Here is a 23514-nt window from a genome sequence, read left to right as displayed (position 1 = left end):
TCTGTATTGTCTTTCTGTCAGGAGAAAAGAATCAGTCTCTGTCTCACTCTATTTCTTGTTCAAAATGAAAACAGGATGGTTGACTCAGCAACCCCGTGGGAATACAGCTCTCCTGTGTTTGACTCACAGACTGTAATAGGACATCATATCCAACACCAACGAATATGACTGACATATAAAGTTTGTCATTGAGAAGGAGACAGATCCTGAACGAGTAGAACTTCCTGGGTACATGTTTACATTCTTATTTAATGGTAAAATAATCCATTATAACATTATATATAACAAAACATAAAACATAAATATTAGGGATTTAAAAAAAAATGTTATAGATTGGATCACAACATCTTTTCCATTGTACAACCCTCTAGCTAAACACTCTGGGTTGAAGAGGATTGAAGATGACTATAACTGCAGAAACTCTTCTTACTGGTCTTCAATGGCTTAGTCTTCTACAGTTGATTTTGAAGAGATGACCCTGCTATATAAACTTAGCACAAAAAGTAAGGAAATTTGTGTTTGGTTGATTATTTCTCTGTGGTAACAATGCTTTTTGGCAATAAATCTTATACCGTTGGAAAGCCTGTTTAGTTCCGTTTCAAATGGTGCCCCATTTGTAAGGAACATGCATTTGTGGGATGAGCAGCAGAGCTGAGTAAGTGGGTTGCGCCCATGAAAAATTGGCCAAATCTTCTCTGCCAAATTTCCTTACTTTTTGTGCTAAGTTTAGTTGTGGCACAGAGATGTATTAGTTGTATCAACCAAAAGAGGCGGAAATTCAGTGAAGAGGTATTTTAGGTCAGTTTGTGAGAGGAAGCTTCTGTGTGAAGAACTTCACCTTAGAACCTGTAAACAGATTTGATTTCTCTCCAGACCAGCTGAGTGATGCCCTGATAAATAGAAAGCTGACAAACTACCAACATGATTCAATTTTTTATAATCTAAACACACTGATTCATGGACTTTTTTATTTTGTTTGCCAATACAGATTTGTAGCATTTTAATATGGTTTGCTAATGCTTGCCTTGACTGATTTGGTCTTTTAGGTTTGGGTGTAGAATGAAAATGAAAGAGGGCGGCTGCCAGTCATAAAAATACAGTATGCTCACATTTCCTACTGAGGATTTACTCAGAATGAGGACATACAAATGTTAAAATCAATTTGGAGGCACATGTGCACAGAAGCACACACACACACACACACACACACACACACACACAAACAAACAATGTATAGACAGTTGGGCACTTAGCTGTAAAGCCAAGTAGGTTTTTTGTTTTCATAACTGGCCGTTTGCTTTAAAGTGCTTTTCCATTCATTCATCTATTGGATTTTATCTTCCGGCCTTGGTAAAGGTCAACAGTTGATGTTTATTCAAAGTTTGTCTCGTCTCTCTTTCTGACATTGCATCAGATTAGAGTTTGCTAAACACTTCACAGAAGCACTCTGAGTGGTGTTCTCGACCCCGTTTGGCCTTCGGTTGACCAGCGTCCTATTTAAGTCTTCTACATATTTCATCTCTTTCTCCACAGTCCTTATTCCCACCACCCCAGAACTGTATTCCTTCCCCCAAAAGTGGAACTTTTTGTCCCCCTGTGGAGGATTCAGGTCAGGGTGTATTCAGTGGAAATCCCCCTCGCTGCACACAAGGGACATCAATATGTAGTCAGTGGTTGGAGAAGAGAGTAAAATGGCTCAGTGCCATAATTTATTCAGACATTGAACTGGCCCAGGCTTGAAGTATTCAAAGTAGCCCAGGAAAAAAATAGCTTTTATACATTTCATGAAGCCATGGTCGCTTGGCATTTATATTTAAATCAGTTCGATGTGAAAGCATGGACTCGGAGTACGCCAGGGCCAGAGGGCCACAAGGGAAAATACCAAGTTCACAGAGCAGACAGTCTTCATCCCTGGCCGGCTGATAGTGCCTATATTCTAACTGTACTGCACACATTTGTATTTGAATACAAGTAAAGACCTAACTTTATTTATTCTATATCCTCGAACCCAAATCTTACTGTACAAGATCACACCTTGGATACATTATAGCATGTTATTATGACATTCATTACACTACAGGAGTTATGTTGTAATGTATTAGTGTACCTACTTTTTCTAAACCCTCCTCTCATATTCTGATTAAAGAGCAAATCCATCCCGAGGCATGTAGCAAAGCAAATTGCTGTTGCACTGCTCTTTGTGTCCTATACGGAGCGTATAGGACCCCAATTAGTGATGTCACCAATCATTGACAGAAATGGAATATATTATTCATTGGTATGTTTTCATTAGTGTATAATCAACTGGAAATTAGAATGTGTTTCCGTTACCTTAGCGTCCACACGTTAAACCACATGTTTCTACTGTAGCCAAGGACAGACAAGCCAAACACTGGCTGTAGATTGGGAGGTAGGAAGGAATAGGAAGGTGAGCTGAGGGTGTTGCAATCAGCAACTACACTGCTAGATGCTATTAAATCCTACACAATGGTCCTTTAAGTGGAAAACAAAACTTCAGTTCCTCTGAATATGCCAGAATACGTTACTGTACTGTAACAATGTGAATGCTCTAAAACAATCCCTTGAAGAAGTGAGGAGTGGCAGAATCAGTGAGGTAATTTGGTCAAATACGGACAAACGATACACAGTCAATCTATAGTGTGTCCTCTCTGTAACCTTATCAGTACGCTGAGGCATTCTCTCCATTACCTTAAGTTGGCAGCCAGTCAGGAGGAAGGGCCACTCCCTCCTCTCCAGGTATAGTAAGGACCCTTTCTCTTTACTTCATGCCATTTCAGTGATTGGAAACTTCCACGGCCAATACATTAGAGTTGCCCCCTGTCTCTTTCACCAATAAGTTGGAAGTTGATTTTGCTGTGTTATGAGAGCCACTTGAGAGGAAACATAGGAAAGTGAAATGAGCTAGATTTAAGTTGTACTGCAGGTTGGGGTTGTTTATGACCAACTATAGAGATGGCTATGTAAAAGGTGAGGGTGTCTTTATGTGGTGTGTGTTTATCACTGAAAAGGTTTTTGACATTTTTACACCTTGCATCTTCTTTTGAACTGTAGAAAGGCTGACAGTAGGTTGTCTGTGTAGATTAATCTCAAACAGCCAGCTAATAAGACGTAAAAGGGTATAAAACACTCACTGGCATCCTGTTTAACCCTGTGGCTTCCTCACTTTTAACATAAGGTGGTCAATGTTAACATGTTAAGCATGTCATTTGACTTAGCTCAGTAGGGAAATGTCACTTTTCATTATAACAGTGTCTATAGCCACAAATACACTAGAACATAAAACATAAAGAAGACCTCAAAAGCCTCTAAAGGCTGTCTGAGTGGGTGTACTCAAACACGTCCTCATTCATAAAGATAAATAACATCTTGTCAGGAATAAATTATGGTGTTTCCTAATGTTTTGTCTGACAAGGAACTTGAGACAGACATTATTTAAAGTGTACTTGACAATAGAAGACTGATGTTATCTCCAGTAAAAAACAACTTGAATCCTCTCTACTTCTGATTGACCAACACACGGAGGGTGTCTATCTCTGTCAATCTAACAGGAACACTCTTTAAACATGTTCTGATTGGTCAGAGACATATCTGTTCAGGGCTAATTAATTCTTTTTGGATGTTTTTCTAATACTAGTTGTGAAACCTCATGTGGTCTGGCTTTGGAAGGCCATTCCCTTGTGGAATATCAGAACTTAAGAAAACATATCAATGAAAACTGAAGTGTACTCATAACAGTGAACTCACTAAACCTCTCTATAGCTAGTTGATATTCTTGCAACCCAAGTCATATATGGATTTGTTCTTTGTGACAGTGAAGAGGGCTCATGCTGACGGTTATAACTGAAGCAAGCATGACGTCCTTCACAATACTTCATATTCAGTAGTGAGTCCTGCATAGTTGTCATTTATGGCTTTATTTTCATGATGGCTCATATCAGTGATTTTTGCCAGTGTTACACACATACTGTTGGTTGTAACCCTAGTCCCACCACCCCTACTAAAAATGTATTACCTCCCATTTCAAACTGTGCTGCAGGTTCCTCTAGCCATAAAAATAGTAAAAATCAGTATGTGCACATACAAGATTCTTCAATCTAATACTAAATGACTTTAATATTGACTTTTGTGCTGTGTATAAACTTTTATCCATGGTGATTCATACAAGCTAATATATTTCTCCTCCAAACAAGGTGAGTGTGAAAGATAAATAAAGGACAAAGCAATACGAGGTAATAGCCCCTGGAGAGTCTGACCTCTCCCTGTGGTGAATTGTGGTGTGTGCATCTCTATGACCCTGTGCCCTGGCCATAATCCCTCACTACAGGGGCTGGATTAGGGTCTCGTTTTATTAGCCACCCTCCCCCCAGTGGTCTCGCTCCCTCTTCAGCCTGGATCGATGGCTGGCTCGGTCTGAAGTGACGGCGCTGGTTATTAAACGTGGGACCAACCAAACCCTTCGGACTGCCGGGATAATCCCATCACAAATTAAGTAGAGGAAAATTGGTCAGGGAGAACGGGGAGGGGAGAGAATTTTCATATTGTGACCTTCCAAACAGAGTACAAATAAACAAGCACACACCGACCAGCTCTCTTATTTATCATATGTTAATCTGTAAGGATTTGTAACCATGATGAATCAGCTTTTTAAAAGAGAAGCCTCACTAAATGGGAATATGCTATACCTGTCTGTGTTTAGATGCCAGTAGCATCGTAAAACAGCCAGACATCATTAGCTGATGCGTAAGCATAAATTCACAGTACAAAGAGAGTCGAAAGACTTGCTGACACAAAGTCAGTCCTTTATATATTTCACTCATGCATATCTAAATCTGGGAGGTTATGTAAACTGGAAGATAAAGCATGATCAGCAACACTCATTGGCACACAGATTGACCTAATCTAGTGTAATACAAATTTAATATTAAATCACATGTTCTAGATCATATCATGTATGCAATTCTCAAAATCAGCTGCAGGCTCTGCCAGCTGTCTTTATCTACAGCATTTAAATTAAATTCAGTTATTTGGTATGAATCTTGTGTATGCATGGTTTCCAAATTATACAAATAAATGATTAATAATGGACATTTTAGTTTGTTAGCATCTGGAAAGAGTCATGTTGCAGAAAGCATGATCAATGTTGTCATGGTTTCAAAAGACCCTGATAAATGTCTAGTAAGAGCTGAGCCTTGAGGTATTCTGGGAAATACACCAAGGCTTTTAATCAACATCAACTGTCTTGTAATTCCCTGTCCACACACACAGATACATAAAAAGCAAATCCTTATTTAAAGGTCTTAAATAAAAAAAAAAATGGGAAGTTTCAGATTTAAAATCTCCAAGCATCTGTATTTTTTAATCCCATACTTTAATCCCTGTTTTCCCTCTAAACCCCCCCCCCCCATCTCTGTAGCTCTCACTCTCACTCCCTGTCTTTCTGTATTTTTGTCATGTAGGATAATACTTGACATTAATTACCCCCGCTGTCTGAGGTGAATGCCATTAAAGCCCTGAACTGGACATGAACCAGCCGTTACCAAGAGGGGCAAAGTCTATTAAATGCCATTATTGAATCTTCAACCTAATTTAAGAGTAAACGCACAATGACTGGCCATGGGCTGCTAGCTGTGGTTTTTTTACTCAATTCCCAACCTCCTCTGAGGAAGCCTACAGACAACGGTCAAAATAAATGAAACACATTTGTAACAGAGGAGAGAATATATTAAAAGCTGCTGGTGAGTTTTGTTGACATGTCTATGTCAGCAGAGTGGTTGGGTAAGGGTGAAGATCAAACTTTTACCGTTAAAGTGTTAGGAAAGCTACTTTGAAAGTGTGGTTTTACAAGCTACCTGCTACTGCTTGAGAACCTGACTTGCAGCAAGGATTCCCCTCATGAGAAATAGAGTTTTATTAACTCAAGTTACTTGCTGAGAAAGTTCCCTGAAGTTTCCAGATGTCATCATATAGTAATTTGCATATGAAGTCCCCTGTTCATAGTGGAAAGAAGGGGCTGTGCTGTGGGACATACTGTGGCAACAGATCTTTTTGACTAAAAAAGGATAATGGTGCAAATGTTTCTGCACTGACATCAACCATACTGGGAGCTTTGGAAGTAAGACTGCAACATTGTCAAACCTAGTAAATGTAAATTTATGTCCAGCAGTATTTGAATTTACACTATACAGCAAATGTGGTATTCAACATTAAACTACTGTAAAATATGTTGACTGACCAGAGGACATCCGTGTAAGGTTCTGTCATGCAGAAAGCTGGCCTGCTGTAATGTCCTGACTGGATTGCTGAGTGCTGTTCTGGGCCCAACCCTATCCCTGAAACTGCCAGTTTTGGAAGGCGCAGATACAAATAAGTGATGTCCTGCTGATGGTGCTGATGCTTTCATGTGTTGCTCCAGAGGCCATGGACTAACAATGTATTTTGTTGTTTATTTTGAAGGACTAAAGGTCAAGGTTACAATGTTTGTACCCAAGGGTAGATTCTGGTTTGCAGTAAAAGATGAGGCATCCCTATAAAAACAACAAAATAGACAATAGACAGCAATAAGTGAAGATAGTTGCTATCACCAGGACAGGAATTTTGATATTGGTTGAGTCTTCAAAACATATACAGCCACCTTTATTTTAATTGGAAGCACTGTGGAACCTAAACTATGAAGACTGCTACAAGTCAGGTTTATGTGTATAGCCCTTAATGTCGTAGTTCAAACTAAAGAAAAATAAACCTTGAAAATTCCAGCAATCACAGATTACAGGTTGGGGATTTTCAGTGAGTGAGTAAGAATAAACCCCAATTCCTACATAGACCAACAACCTTGCAAGCAAAGGGTTAATGATGAAAACGATAGTTCAGTGCCATAGAGCCCTGACCATAATCGGGAGACCATAGAATCAGGTAGGGGAGGATTAAATAGTGAGAGTAGGATTGAAATAAATTGTAAGGAAGCAGAGAGGTAGACGGGATGTTTTATGATGTGAGCATATTAGAGGCAAGTACAGGTGAAGGACATGGGAGAAGGGATGTGAGCCACTGAGGTCAAGAGAGACGCTTCTTGAAAAGATTAATGTTTGACAGAATATGGAAAGCAAGAGTGTGGTTTCTCTGTCTGGAGGATAAAGGCACCAGCAAACACATGTTTACCTCCCCTTTATTTTTGGGATTCAGTCAAATAATTATTGCTGTCTCCGAGCCTGCTTCCCTGCAGGCGGTCACAAGAAACACTTGCAGTAGCATTCAAAACTCCCCAGTCTTGTCACAGTATTAAATACGCACGAGTTGCGGCACAGCGTAAGCCGTGATTAAAATGCGTCGCTTTCACCACTAAGACATGTCTCTGGTGTATCAGATGGAAGCTTAGCACCGGCATATGCTCGCTGAAATGATCCGCCGATGGATGACAGGTGGTTACCCAACTATTTGCATAATTATGGGTGTAACACGCAGGCTGCTAGAACGTCATAAACAAATCCATATGGCCTTTTGGGAAAATCCAGATGATTCACACCACAGCTCACGGATATACTTACCGCCTTCCCTGTGTAACAGACATCAGTAGGATTTCTCACTGAATGTTTTAACTGGAGTGTGAAGTGTGGAGCAGCTTCATTCCCTTTAGTTGTTCTGGCACCTCTGATCAAATATGAGAACTTTATACCAAGTTTTAGCTGTAGATTGGTCAATGTGGCAGCTGTAACATGGGCCAGTGTTTCCTGTGCAGTTTTTTGTATGTGTTTGATGGCTGGGGTAATTTTGGTTTCAATCCCGGGACACTTTCCAGTATCAGATTGCAGTGTGTAAGAATGACCTTTATCTTGCTAGTCAAATCATGATATATGAGCAGTTTTGCCGCAATTATGATAGTAATTGTTATTTTAGGGTGGCTAGTCTGACCAAGGGGTTGGATCATTTTTTACTTACATTATTTTTTTTCTCATATTTAAGTTTTTTATAGCTGCCTGGGTAATTTTCCAGCTAAAAGTATACTTACAGTATATTTCTTTCACTGTAGCAGAGCTCAAGCCAAGCCAAACCTCTCACAGTTGAGTTGTACAATGTTTCCTTTTGGGCTCAATAGACTTTATGAAAAAAAACACTATCCCATGATTCAGCTCATGTGCAGTGCAGTCAGCACAGTGGCCCCAGAAACGTGCCACTGTTAAAACACTGAGGGAGAAAGTGATCATCTCAATATGTGGATAAAACAGCAAGTTTGATGTTGCTGTAACCTGCTGTGTCCCCTGTTTTTTCACCCTTTTGCCTTCTTATTCTTTTCTTTCCACCCTCTGTTCACTCCACTTTCCCGTCCACAGATATGCCTCTCCATGTCCGTCGCAGCAGTGATCCCTCCCTGGCCGGCCTTCCTCCGGGCGAAGTCCTGGTGGGTCCAGAGGAACCGTCCAGAAAGAATCCAACTCGCTGGTCCACAACTGCTGGCTTTCAAAAGCACAACCATAAACCAAATACAAGTGCAGGCACCGGCAGCCTGGAACGAAAGGTAACAGTGATACTTTGGTAACTTTTGTGTTAACCCTGACTTTTTACTGCTATCAAGAGGAATACCTCACAAAGACTATGATAAACCTTTCCTCTCATAAATGTTTATGTGCATCTAAAATGACTAAAAAAACAGAACTTAAAAAAAGGTCAGCATTGCATTAATCCTGTATTACACCACTGTCAAGTACTGATTCAAAACGCATCTTGCCCAGAAGTTATTTTCTGCAGTGCTGCAGATGTACTGGAGCTGCATCAATTATAATGTCAGAGATATGTGCTATGAAATCTTTCAACCTCCAGCAGTCTCTCTGTTTAACTTCCTTTACTTCTTTCTTCCCTCATTTTCATTCCTTCTCTCCTCTGCACCCCAAATCAAAGAAATAACCGTGAGATATGAAACCTGTGCTGCCCTGCTTGCAGATATCCAGCAGTGGCATAGTCTTTATCTGAAACTAGTTCCCTCTGATAACACCCCTTCTTGTCTTCCAAAAAGACGAGCAGAGATTCTTAAACACTTTCCCTTTGTTCAGATTCACCTGTTCTGGGGCTTTTTAAGCCACTGATTATAAATCTTAAAAAAAACGTAGCTCAGGTACATCCTCCCTGTGGCTTTCAAATGAGAAGGGAAGCCAATTAACTTCTCAAAATGGCTGCCCCCACGTGGTGCTGACAGACCTTTACTTCTTGCTGAGACAGAGATATGTTTCCAATGAAACAGGGAGGTTAAAAAAAGGGAGATGATTGAGTGCTTGGAACGTGACACGGCAAACCTCCATGTGATTAGTGTGTCTGGAAGCTGTGTCTGATAATCCTATTTAAGGACACTTTAGTTGTCAGAGCCTCAACAGTGTAACAGCACACCCCCAAGCCCAGGGGGGCGGAGGAAAAAAGTTTGAGGTGATGGCAGGATGACTTCTTTTCTGGCCCATGTTACATGAATATGTTAAAATGTTTGTTTAAGTGTGAAAAATATAAAAGCAACAGAACTGGAGTTTCAGTAGGTCAAATTCTACAATTTGGTCCTTTTGCTCTGCCCTGTGGCATCGACTTGTGTGTCCGCTCTACAGGTTATTAATGCTGCTTTGCTCTGTGGGTAAAGTAGGGTTTGGGTTTCAGAATTAACATAAAACATTTATGTTTAAATCATTGACAATGATTGCACTATAGTATATCATAAACAACAAAAACACTGATTCCCTCTTTGAATGGATTACAACAGCTTTAACAGAGTTGCATACATTTAAACATCCTTAATAATGTTTGGTTGATATCAGAGTGAATGCGACAACAGAAATGGTATTCACATTATAGCTAAAATAAATTTAGCACATTGTACAGATTTTGCAAATAAAACCTGACTGAATGCAGTTTTTATGTGTCCCATTTAGTTCTTGACTCCCATCTGTGGCAGGTGATCAGTTACATGAATTAGATCCATTTAAGTCATCTTCCTGTCACTGGCGACTGGTTGGAAAATGAGCTAACATTGGGAGGCTGTCATGTTTTTTTTCCAGCTCGTCCAGTTTTTGACAGGGCCATTAAATTTTTCAATAAAAAGGGAGTTTTAACCTACATAATCCGCAATCTCTCTTTTTCATACATCCATCTGTCATATATTCCTTGTCAGTCCAAGATAAAGTCTATTTTTATGCAGTCAACAACAGATGTTGAATGTATTAGTCAGCATTGACTTTGATATATTTATGTCTTGGAGCAAACATTGTTCTCAGAGGGAGCCATACATCAGTGATTAGCATTGCCAAAAGAGCATATGGATGCAAGCCCACTGTCTGGGATAATTTCCTTTATATACTGCAGTCAGCCATGTTCTGTTCAATTCCCTGTGAGTCCAGTTATGGCTGACTAAGGCTCAGTTCTGCTAAGTCTCCACAATATAAGGCAACGGGAGTCCTCAGTCATCAGCTAGCACTGTAAACTCATCACGTCTACCAATGACTTTACAATACCTCATACTCTGGGTTCTCCACGCTTAGCACAGTCAACTAAAGGAATCAGGCCGCGGATATGGGCCTGCTGATTTACTGCTACCTCTCTGATATCTGGGTTACTCTGCATTTTATGACCTGATGTGTCGTAAAAGTTTGTGGAGAGAGGTCCATTGTCGCGCCGTGTTGCATGGCGCGGACAGAGGCCACGATGGCTATCAGCAGCCGTCTCAGTAGAGCCCATGTGTCCGGCTGAGTTTTACAGTCCTGTCTGCAGTGCTTCCTTAGGCCCCGTCACGCCACATTCAAATGCACATATGGCTTATTATAGCTGGCAGGGGATAGGACTCTCTCTCCTGCTCTGCTCTGTTTTTTTTGCATTGTTTGCTGTTATTCTATTACTCACAGAACATAACGTGTTTTCTTTTGCCTTTTTTCACCTTTTCGACTGCCTGTTATTCTTCCCCTCAGTCTCTTGGGATTTTTTTCTTTTTTAACTTTTGTCTGTGTTATTTTGTTGTGTGATGTCTCATTAAAGAAATCCAAACTTTTGTTTCTGTCTGTTTTGCTCTTTAGCAGCACGTTGGTAACTCATCAGACCTTAAATCATTCTCATTCGGTTTTTCTGTCTTTGTAAATCATTGTCTCCTCTGTGATTAGTAATATACATTTGCTTTCATTTTCATTCAAATAGCTTCAGCCACCATGACCTTCAATCGCCAGGATTACAGTGCCAAGGCTACCATGTCTGGAATGTAATCTAGTGTGCTTGTGTACATGTTTGTGCTCCTGGCTATTATAATAAGTCTGCTGGTGTTTGACATTACCTTGGCAGGAGCATTTCAGAGGGTGCTTTTTGTGTAATGGAAAAGCTCAGCTGTGGCTGTCTTATTATAAGAGACCTCTTATTAGCAGCTCAGGTTTAGATGTGGGGAAGGGTTAGGGGTGAGGGTGGAATGGAGTGAGACTTGAATGAAGAACTCAGTATTGGTGTGTGGTACAAGTCCAAGATAAACTAACCAACTTCCATCACAAAATGTCTGTCATCTAGCTGCTATAGATAGCACCAAACCACAAGACTGCCCATTTAAACGCCAAAAATATGAAGGATGGATCAGTCTTTGAAATTGTTTGTTGATGAAGGATTTTAGATAGCTGATTTTGCTCCTACTCATTTCTTTGCGGCAGCAGTGGTATGATCAGTGTAAGTAAACCTCTTCTTCTGATAGTAGCTTCTGTGTCATGCAGTGATGTTAATCTTTACACCACTTCTGTTCCTTTGCAGGGTAGAGGAGGGCATGCCTATCGGAGTCTTCCTCGTGATGCAAGTGGCTGGACCACTCAGTTCCAGAGAGAGATGACTCGATCTTCGCTCAGCGCCAACCATCCAATGGTGGACCGATGGCTTGACCGGCAAGAACAGGTATGGAGTTGAATTTGATATAAAGAAAGAAAAAGAAAAGAAAAAGAACACTGAGATTAGTTTGCTACTCTGTAATGGAGAGTTGGGGTCTGAAAAAATGGATCGGTGCATCCCTATTGATAATGCCACACTATTTCTGGCAAGTATTATTATCTGCGTACAAGAATAGTTTACATACCCACTTGGCAGCCCTGTTGCCCTAATAATACATCCATCTCAGTGACAGTAACATGTAACATATGCCATTTGGTTGAGACATTAATCCAGAGCACCTTAAAGTAGCATGAGTAGTGAGTAGAGTTTGTGCCTGATCCATGTCTATATGTTTCACACTATGCTGCACCATGTCATAATCCATCATATCCTGCCATAGTGTTACAGCAATGGTAAGAACAGCAGTGACAGATAACAGAGTAGTGATTACAGAGTGTGTGGTCACTGCCCAAGCTAACTTGAAACAGAAACAGTGACTGACATCAGACTTCATAATTCTATGTAGCAATACTTTTCATGAAGTAACAGCGTACACTGTTAGTCATTGCAGGCTCGTCTCCTCACTTCACACCTCCTCGCTCTGTCGGCACTTTGTGATTGTCTCACTCTGCAACTGGTCCCTCTACTCCTCAGCCTGTCAGAGGAGAGAAAAAATGTTCCCTTTAAAAGTTATTAAGAGTGACAGAGGCTCTCTGCGGGGAGAGCAGACATGACCTTGGGAGGTGTCGGACGCACTGAGCTCCTTGTGAAGAGGACTTCTCCCTGTTTGTCTGCCAGTCTCTGCCCGTCACTACCTGCTACCTAGCTACCTGCTTTGACCTATGAAGGATGTGTTTAATCGATCCCTCCTTCATGTTAAAGAATGAGAAATAGCAAAGAAAGGGTGTGAAACACTGAGATATGGAAAGAAGAATAGAGTAAAGTGAATACACAAGTAATTGTGGGTATGATGAAAGAGTCAGAATAAAAAAACATTTGATTGACATCTTGCCAAACACATTGCTTTTAGGTTATTTCACAAATGTCTTTGTGTTGTATTCCATTCAGCATTCAGCTTGCCAGGAGCCTCACCTGAATGTCTTGACTGTTGGGTTTCTCGGTGCTCCGCCTGCCTATCTTTCTGTCTCATTGAAAATCAACCTGGCCAGGGTTGTGTATTATTGTTATAGAGGCTATCGTACTTTGAGGAAGTATTTTAAGTCTTAAGTGTTTTCTTACAGTATTTGTTTCTGTCCAGAAAGTCTGTCAGGAGAAATGAAATAAGAATGAAAAAAGGAGCTATTTTAGTACAGTGTGTGTTTTTGCATCTGAAGCTATTGCAGTATTGCTCTAATAGGATGTCTCCAAACTTTTTTAGGGCTGTCTCACCTTGTCCTACCTTTCATCTGGGTCCCATATACACTATTCACACGTGAGCTATATCTGGATAATGACATCTGATCCACATCTGACACAAATAAATATATAATAATAATGATAATCTTAATATGCAAATGAACAGCACATTTACTCTGTACTGTACAAGTACAATTTTTAAATACCACTTTACTTGAGTAGTTTCATTTCATGCTACATTATACTTGTACTCCACTACAACATTATACTTCTACTCCACTACAATTCAGGGGGAAATATTGTATTTTTTACTTCACTACATTTGTTTGACAGCTCCTTATAAAAACAAACTGTACTAATACATACTCCATTATCGTTAAGAATTTTAAAAGAATTACTGGCCCAATTTCCATGACACTCGATGGGGTGGGTGTAGCATGGACCAAGGAAGGGCCCATTAAAATGGCAAAATTGACAAATTTTGTCAAGCATGTGCTAACCTGTCAAGATTAAGGTGAAGGGTATTTAGATTTGCGTGTTCTAGATGACTGGACGGTTGGCCTTGGCAAAGGTGGGCACTCTCAATGTCTTTATAGTTGAGTATTTTTTTGATTCATTGATTGGTCTAAGAAACACAAAAAAATGTACATCACAATTTCACAATCCACTATGATGTTCACAACCCAAAGATATAGAATTTACAATCATATAAAACATCAGCTCACAAACATCAGCATTGTATAAACTGAAATAACAGATTGTTTGATGTGTTTATAAGTATAATTATAATGTAATAATAAAGAAAAATGATAAATCTGTAATTGTTCAGTTGAAGTTTAAAATAATTTAAAAATGTAGCTTTGTAAACATACCTGTAGCCTCATGCTGCTTGATGAGGCCCTGTCTGCCTCAACATTTTGCTCATTTTATTTGATTGTAACTATCAGTTTTATCAAAACTGTAATTTTAATATTCATGATTAGTAATTGTTGAACTAGCTGCAGCGGAAAGATTTAAGTAGCTTTAAGAAGACACAAACATTGACATGAATTATTTCAAAAATAAAAAATCACAGAAACCCCAAATCCAAGATTACTGTCCAGGTTGATACTCATAAACAAATATCTCATAAAATATGAGATTATTATTTCAGAGCGGGAGTCGTACAAACATCAGTATGTAAACATTTAATGAATAACAGCAGGATTGCCACAGCACGAGTTTAAACATCCAGTGGTTAATTCATGGTGCTACCTGCTACCTGTAATCTGACAGCTGTATGACTAAGATGATTCACAGAACACAAATCCACTCATTAGAGGTGACACAGTGTAGATTTCAAAGAGGCACCTTGTGGCCCAGTTGTTTCTTTCCTTGACTCACTGTATCTCAGTCTTGATCGCCGCCTTTCCCTCCCACACATGACTGTTTGATATTTTGTCTTCTTTGTCTGTTTGATGGGCGTGCAGCACAGCAGCATTGAATTGCAAGATAAAAATACACAGCGTGGGTTAATTAAAAAGAATTGTGATCAGTGCTAAAACGCTGGTGGAGATAATGAGTGTACACACACACATACACGCCAAGGTTTTAGGAAAATCACACTAATTAGCAGTTGTTTGTTTATCATGGATTATTTATCTGCTGTACTTTATTGTTCTGCTTTATGAGTAAAGATAAAAGAGAAAACAAAGAAAACTAAGAAAGGCCATCACACTCATTTCTGTCTGTTCTCTGAAACAACTCTTTACTTTGTGTACGTATATGTGTGTGGGCGTTTGCGTCATCCTTTCTTAACTTTATGCACACACATTCTTTCAAATCTTTTCCTTTGGTGGCTGATGTATGTGAAGCAGCTCCGTTGTGCTTGCCACTATTTGGTACACTCTTAAAGTGCTTCACTTCACCATTTATATTTAAGCAGGCCTCCCAGCCCCTGCTATAAATTAGGTATGTGAAGTCAGGTCGACTAAAACGACACATTGACTTCTACGCTTAAAATACCAAAGAGGTTCCAGGGAACTTGGACGACGACACAATTAACTGTACAATCTGCGATTCTGTCGTCACCGCCAGAACCCAGATGTGTTAGTCGCAGAGGAAACTTAAAGCTGGGCTGCAGAGGAGGAAATGTAGATGCAAGAGTGGTTCTGTCAGAATTTTATTTTAGATCGTATAACGAGAATATATTTGCATACAGAATTCTCTTCCAAAACAGGGCAGTGTTGTTAAGTTACTTCCCCCTAAAACCTGGAATCTATAATAAATCAAGTGAATTTCATGAATTTAATGATGAGTTTGGTGTCTTTTTAAAATGCAGTGAATTTTGTTTTTCTGCTTTTCACTGCTTTTGTGCAAATTTTCAGCACTGATCACAAGGCTGTCTCGCCCCTCTAGTTATGTCTTCCTTCCTTGTCTTATGTTTATCTAACAGTCAATAAATTCACTTTAGTGTCAAACAGTTCCTTCTGAGATTTTGGGAGCTACAATCCCTTACCACCCATCCACCCTTGCACACACACCCTGCCAAATGTGGCGTGGAGAGAGGCATGCTCTATCAGCCCATATACGCCAGGGCTTTATGAGTTATTCTTTATATAAACAGCTGACATTAACGCTGGCCTATTATCCCACTGATGAATGCTAATGGGCCTTCCCGCCCAGCATCACACACACACACACACACACACACACACACACAGACACACACAGACACATAGACATAGACATGCACCCACATTTGGATCTGGCTGAGTGCCTCTCCACTGTATTATTTTGTTGCCTTGATGAGGGACCGGAGGCCATTATCATGAGCTGTACCAGAGGCAGAACTGACAGCAGCTGTCAATCATTGAGGGATTTAACCCAATCAAAATGGCTCACTTGGAGGGAGACAGAGATGTTTGAAGTGTACCCAAAAGGGTTTCAGCGACAGTGATAGACAGAGAGATATTTTATTATAAATTCTGATTATTATGTGTTATATTAAGAACAGAACAAGCAAAACAAAGCGCTATCTTAAAATTGTCTGAATGAATTCATTGATTTGGTACTTGTTGGCTTTCAGTATACGGCTGTTTGTTCAAAATGCTGTTTCAAACAGTTGTGCACATAACAAATTGAAAGAGAGAGAGATTTACAGAGACAGAAAGAAAACTAAAGCGTTACATAACCGAGTCAAAAACATGTCTGAGTGGAAACAGCTCTGATCAGACATCTTTGATCAAGCCTCCAACTGTCGGAGTGCCTCTCTCTCTTTGTTGTCTAAATGAGACACCTTGTCTGGCGAGTTTTAAAGGAAACCAAAGCGGCGAGGTGCCCAGTGAAATCATCGAGCCAGCACATTGAAAGGAGATGAGTCCGTTCAAACTTCAAGCCGGAAGAGAGCAAGGAGCGGTGTGAACTCCCTCCTTTCCTTTTCTATTCTCACATCAAAGATTTCTCGCCAAACAAACACAGATTGGTATTTGTGAACTGATTTGTCAACAAAATGTTTTTTTTCTCCCTTTTTTTTCTGCCTCTCACTTCAGTTAGAAGCCAACAGTTTGTTTGTTGTTTTACTGTTCTTCGCACAGTGCAGCACTTTACTTTTACACAATTAATGACTATAGAAAATGAAGCCCAGTGAATGAATATATGAATATGAATGAATTATTTGCAAATCTTTTGCAGAATTCTGACTGGCTTTAAAGAGTCATTCCAGTATGTTGGTTATAGGATTTTCCAGAGATCTACTTTATGGGTAGAGTTTCAGTTTAACTCAAAATTGGAAAGCTGTCACCTTTCGATCCCCAATCAACATTATTATTGCCAGAGTTTTCCAAATTTCCGAAGAGTTACCGGACAGAACTATCATAACAAAACAATACCCTGTAAATGCAAGTCAGCTTTGTTTTATGCTGATAAACTTCCCAACTATAACTTCATGTTCACTTCTTTCATTAAAACTATAATGAATGCAGTGGCAAACAGAATCAGAATATGTTCTGAAGTGGAAAAACAACAAAATAAATGAAATAAAATATGACAATAAAACCCTTGGGCGAGTCAATTCTACACGAAAGTTAGCATTTCATTCTCTGTGCTGTTGTTGGTGAGTGAACTTAGCCTACTGTCCTGACTAGCATGTTGGTAGAGCCCACACAGTCTGCAGACCCCGAGGCGAGCTGCGGGCAATGTTAGAGCAGTTGAGCATGGAGAGACAACACAGCAATAACCTCCAAACCCTGCCTGACTGACACAGACTCTTTACCCGTCTCTCTGAACAGGTGAGCTCTTCTCTCCAACCTCACCTATCCCCTGTCCCTGTGTCCCTCCTCTCCAGTGCTATCTGATGGATACAGTGTTCGTATGTGTATATGTGTGTGCATCGGGTTCAAATAAATCTTGGCCGATGTTTGATGAAGAGCAGGTCAAGGGGTTTTGTTGTGTGCAGAAAAACAGCAACCCGCATTCCAGAGCAGTGCAGTCAGTCCCACTGTGGTGTACTGTGTCTGCGGAGAGGACCTTGCACTTATCCAGGACTTGCCTCTTAATTCTCCCTGAAACACACACAGGAAGGTCAGCCAGCTCCAAAGAAGTTGCAGAGTAGATGAGAGACCCTGTGCATGTTTTGTTTATAGAAGAACAATTCAGTGTATGCACACATACAAGATCTACTCACCATGTCTTTTCTAATTTCTGTCCAGTGGGCCTGGCCAGTAGGTGCTGCTGTGTATTCAACATTGACTCCAGGCACACAGCAGTACCCTAAAAAAAAACACTTTCTTTCTGTTATTATTCCTCTTTTCACTATTAATTATTATTTCTGTTTGTATCCTTCTTACCATTTCTATGTTTCTCTTTCTCTTACTTTATCCTCATCCTTGTATTCAGGTTTGGGTTTCTGACCAAATAGTATAATAAGAGTGCGATGCAAAATCTGGGATGTCAGTGCTTCTTCTCAGAAAACATCTCAAACTATTCTTTTGTACTTTCACCTGCCTTGCAAGATAATAACAGCATAACCTTTAAGAAATATAAATGTGACTCTATGTTACCTGTGACTGATTATCTACTGCATCTAAAGCAGAAGTCTTAAGCCTGAATTATACTTTTCATGTGCTCGAGCACAATAGCGTCTGCTATGGTCCATGTGATTTAAATTTTGTCATCAGAGGGTGCTGTTGTAGGCTCCTTGCAGACGCCTTTTCTCTTTCCTGCTCTCTCTATACTGCTGCAAAAAATGTTGACTTAAACAATTAATTTAATCTACTACCTAGTGTGTTTATTTTTCTTAAAAACGAGCAGGAAATCTGTCATGGGATTGAATTAATTTCAAAAGTTCTAATGTCAATCACAAAGTCAAGCGTCCTTTTTGTGATTAGCTAATACCACTAACCTGACCTATTGTGACTTTTGACGGTTCATTGTCCAGTCAGTTGAATGATCTCACCTCTAATTACCTTTAGAAAAGACTGAATTTAAGACTGAATCTGATAATAAATTACACAAGCTATAATGGAGCCATTTTTTCTTCCTCTGTGAGTGCTGTGTAAATGGCAGCTCACCAGAGACGCTCCAGTCCAGCCTAGGACCTGAGTGAGAACAATGGATCCCCAAGAGCCACAATGGCCTCTCCTCTCTTAATTAGCCATCGCCGCTGAACCCCTGCCGGAACGCCATGACCCCTGACAGACCAGAGCAGGTTTATTTTTTGCCATTTCTCTCAAGGCCTGCACTGCTTTTTAAGGCTCATTTAGCACTGGTCACCTCCTCTTTTCACCTTTAAGTGGGCTTGGCTAGCTTTAGCATTGTACTGACTTGTGCTTGTTGATTGAGCCAACCTATTGTTGGTGAGTGAACTCAATGTGAGAATGTCACTTTGCCCACTACACTACAATTTTGTATTCAACCTTGATCGAGTCAGTCTTAACTGTCCCTTCCATTGGTGGGATGTTAATTACTTTACTGTAAAAGGTTGAGGTGTTTGTACAGTATTTTTCATTAATGCTACTTTGCACTTCTATTACCCTTGTTACACAATGGACCTTTTGAAGATTAAACCACCCAACAATATAAAGTAGCTGAAAAGCTCTACGTCAGCCAGTTACAACAAATCCAATGATATAGTTAATCACTCAGAAGGACCATTTTATTATTAAGTACTTTAACTTCAGCACATTTGTAAATGCTACTTCTAATTCTAAGTCTTCTTTTCTTTTTACTTTTTCTTATTTCAAATAGAGGACTTTATTTGTAATGAAGCATTTTCTACAGTGTGATATTGCTACTTTTACTTAAAGCATAATTTTTGCTTGATTCGACCCTGATGTGCTTGTTTGTTTATGGAGGTCATATAGAGGCATTGAGACTGTTTCATAACCAGTTAAAAACTGGTAAGAACTTATTAGAATACTTTATCCTCCAGACCTCCATTGTGTTTGTCTTTTTTTCATGTTTTATTCATTGTGGTGCAACACTTTTAAAGGCCTCTACAAGGCAACTTGCCCACAATGATGTATCAAAGTATCAATATTATAACTCTTCCCATTGTTTTGGGGGTGCAAAAACACGCCCAAAGTACATTTTTTAGAGCAAAATCAGATTTATAGCAAAGTTTAAGTTTGATAACTTTGCTTATTAATTTTCACTTGTTTTTGCCACCAGCTGTGTATAGAATCCTGCAGACAGCCTGCAACAACATAATGCAATACAGATTTAGTGTAATTCTGTCATTAAATAAGTCTTTATGTTAAGAGGATGAGCAGGTAACACACACAGTTGGTAGTGTCATTTAGTTGATTCATTCTACAGCAGGGAAAAATTAGCAATTATAAAAAATAATGCTATTTAACATCTCATTATTAACTTAACATCTTTGTTAGAAATAAACTGCAGTGATAATCACCATGAGCCTTAGTGTGTGTGTGAGTGTGTGTGCATGGGTGTGGGTCTGTGTGTGCGCGATTTCTATTGAGACCAGGAGAGTTAATCGTCCGCCAGCTTTTCTGCCCATAAGCTCTTCTCACTCGGCTCTCTATTAGCATTCAGGATGGCTCCCCTCTCACCTTCACACACACACAACATAGACACACAGGGACAGACAGAGAATGAGAATGATAGAAATAAGTGCTTTACAATTCAGAACAACTTTCACAACTTAATCCCAAGCACATAACACAGCAGACAAATGTAGTTCCCAAGGACAGTGTGTGAAAAGGCCGTCAGCGGGGGACTGGGAGAGAGACAAAGCAGAAAATGTCGCTCCACTCAGAATTGATAATCAGACTCTATGGAAAGAAGAGGAACAACAAAAAATCTGTCATTCACTGTTGTTCCATGACAAAGTTTCATGCCACGTTGGCCTTTTCTTTCCCCTCTAAACAAGATATCTCTTGTTTATTCGTGCTCTTCTTCAATTTCTTGCCTTTCTTACTTTATTGAGAATTGTGCAAATCATGTCTCTCCTGTTATCTCGTCTGAACAGGAGAGGAGGCGGCAGACATTTTTTGGAAGTTGCCAACACCCTTCTCTATCTGCGGTGCTGTAGCCTGAAAATGTTTAACCTGTCTCGCTCTGCAGGCTGTGTGAGGATGTGCGTGTGACGAGACAGTTCAGATTAGAGTTTGACTGATTCGGGCTTCAGAAGGCTGATGCGATCTTTTTTTTTTTTAAGCTCCCCAGAGCTTTTTGTGCCATCTTTCAATTTTGACTACTTATATGCAAAAACATCCCCCTGAGAATTAAAAAATGTTACTTTTTGCTTCAGAATGTTATTGTTGTCAGAGTGGAAAAGCATCTGGGAAATGCGCGTAAAGAGCAATAAAAGTGAGAGAAGTGATTAATGCAGTATAGCTTCAATACAAGTCAACAGTTAACACTTTGTCATCATTAAATTCAGTAGTTAATAAACTATCATCTTGATTTATTTGCATAAAGGGACATATGTAGTTTCAAACATAAATGTTCATGTCAGTGTCCTTCCTTGTCATGCTAAAGCTGTCTTTCTCTCTCCCCCTCTGTTCCTCCTGTCAGGTCATTAGTAGTCACTGAACTACATGTGCTCTCCTCCTCATCTCTGTTTTTCTCTCCAAAGTTTGCACTCGTCTTGTCATTTCCCCCTCTTTTTGCTCCCTCTCTCCGTGGTTAATTACTGCTCGGATGCCGTTCCTCTTGCACATTCACCCCATCACTGCGAACAGCCCTTCAGCAAGGCTGTCTACGCTTCAGTTGTAAACACATCACCTTTTTTTGACAAGTTTTGTTCAGTTCCTTTTTTTTTTCCCTTACTTTAAAACACCAAAGACGAGTGGATGTACAAAAAACACGTTTTTCAACGGAACAGATTATAAATCTGTTTACCCCAGTGGCTGTCACTCGTCTGTCCTTCGACCCTCTTTCCACTTATTTCTGTCCACACCTACACCACCTCTACAGTATCAGGGTGGCTATCCCTCTCCGCACTGCTGGTTGTGAACATGTTAATTCTTGATTAGAGTTCACGCTTTCGCCTTCTCCGATTTGCTCCGCGGAGTGAGAAATCACTTTCTCAATGAGAATAATTGAACACGGGCAGGGGGGTGCCAGCTCATTACCCACAAATCACAGGGAGCAGGGGCACCTTAGCCGAAGACAATAATGACTTCAGGGAATAAAACGGGGCCAGTGTGGGCAGCAGAGAACAAAGCAAAGAGGATGAGGAGAAGAATATGCACACTCTAAACACAATTTCTTCAGATGGAATTTTTCTGTGCTGTGTCTTTTGTAGGAGGAGCAAGGCCAATATTCAGGCAAGGTGTCGCTGCTGTGAAGTTAATTACATCCAAGCCCCCTCTGGTTGGCAGCCAGGACAAAAAGAAGTTTTCCTTTAATGATCATTCAAAAACCATCAGTGCCAAAACCTGACTCCAACTCAAAGGACAAGAGACAAAATAAACATATAGAGGCTAATGAAAGTATAGTCTGCAACAGCTACGCCTAAGCTCTTTTAAGCACTAGATGGACTTTGGTGATTGACAGTGCCGTATTTCCCACAGTGCGAAGTCATTCACTCCTATTTATTTGATTTCTTTCTACTTTCTCACCCTCTCTTTCTGTGGCTGCTTTTTTTTTTAATATGCCACACATTTCCACTCTCCACAGAGTGCCAAATGAGTCTACTCTGACACAATGAGGCCCATTGTCACAATAGGCTTTTCTCACAGTTTTATAGGTCCCATTAAGGGGCCAATGCTTTTAAGTTGCTGAAGGAATGTAATAAGGCCCTGGCCGACAGTAAACATCCACATCTCAGGGCCACAGAGAAACGTGAGACGGGACCGCCTCGCCATCTCGGCCGAAAAGACCGGTTTCATTTGCATCGGTGCGGAGAACAAAAGCGGTCACAGTTGGATGCAAATGGCAAGGAATGAGACAGTGTCATTTCAGAGCCAAGGAGATGGAGGAATAAAAAAGCATCTAAAGATTGAGGGTTGAAGAGGAGAGAGGTGTCAGTGAGCGAATCTGTCCACTGCTATTCCTCCCGTACAGATGTAGCCATGGTAGCCAGCCACTTTGAGAGGTATTTGGACACTTGTGTTGGTTTCAATCCAGGTTTATATCAAAATTTGACAGAGAAAAGCTTACAGCAACTTATAAAGGATATATAGAGAGACATATGTGGCAGCAGAATGTAATTGTAAAGGTTGTGCTGCCACATCATGATAAAGATGTTACCCAGTAAAACTTTCTCTAACAATCCCTGCAATACCTGTATGTGTCCATCACAATCAAATGTTTTGTCAAATTGTCTTTAAACATTATCTACCTTGTCATTGATTACATGTCGCTTTGGAAAAGTGATTCCTGTAAGTAAGTGAATAGAATAATATAATAAATAAATAAGATAAAAAATATGTATGATTGGGGGGGTTCAAGCAGCCATTGGTTCTAATTAACTTCAGTACATTGTAAATATGAATCTACTAAAGGGGACACGGACTGCTGCGGACGTCACCTCTGCTTGGCACTACTGTTTATACAACTTCATGGAGTCCATTTGGAGGACAGGTTCCCGAGTCATAAAAAAAGGCCAGTATGCAGACATCTGCAAGGAGTATGCGAGCACCCTCTGATGACAAAATTTACATCACATGAACCTAAGCAGATGCTATTGTCCTCGTGGACAGTATAATTCAGGCTTAAGACTTCTGCTTTAGATGCAGTAGATAATCAGTCGCAGGTAACATAGAGTCACATTTATATTTCTTAAAGGTTATGCTGTTATTATCTTGCAAGGCAGGTGAAAGTACAAAAGAATAGTTT

The 23514-nt window shown here is 40.1% G+C and overlaps 1 protein-coding gene across 1 annotated transcript in view; it reads left to right on the top strand.

Moving 5' to 3' along the window:
* LOC118321211 (partitioning defective 3 homolog) overlaps positions 1-23514 on the top strand; it is a gene marked incomplete in the record, with an annotated part of 316585 nt that overhangs the window by 111053 nt on the left and 182018 nt on the right. The window contains 2 exon segments of the mRNA XM_035652443.1: positions 8346-8530; positions 11764-11901. Coding sequence (XP_035508336.1) covers positions 8346-8530; positions 11764-11901 — 323 coding nt within the window.

The sequence above is a fragment of the Morone saxatilis genome, unplaced genomic scaffold (genome assembly GCF_004916995.1).
Source record: "Morone saxatilis isolate NCDOM2014 unplaced genomic scaffold, NCSU_SB_2.0 Contig0, whole genome shotgun sequence".
NCBI lineage: Eukaryota > Metazoa > Chordata > Actinopteri > Moronidae > Morone > Morone saxatilis.
This window is presented reverse-complemented; position numbering and strand designations above follow the sequence as displayed.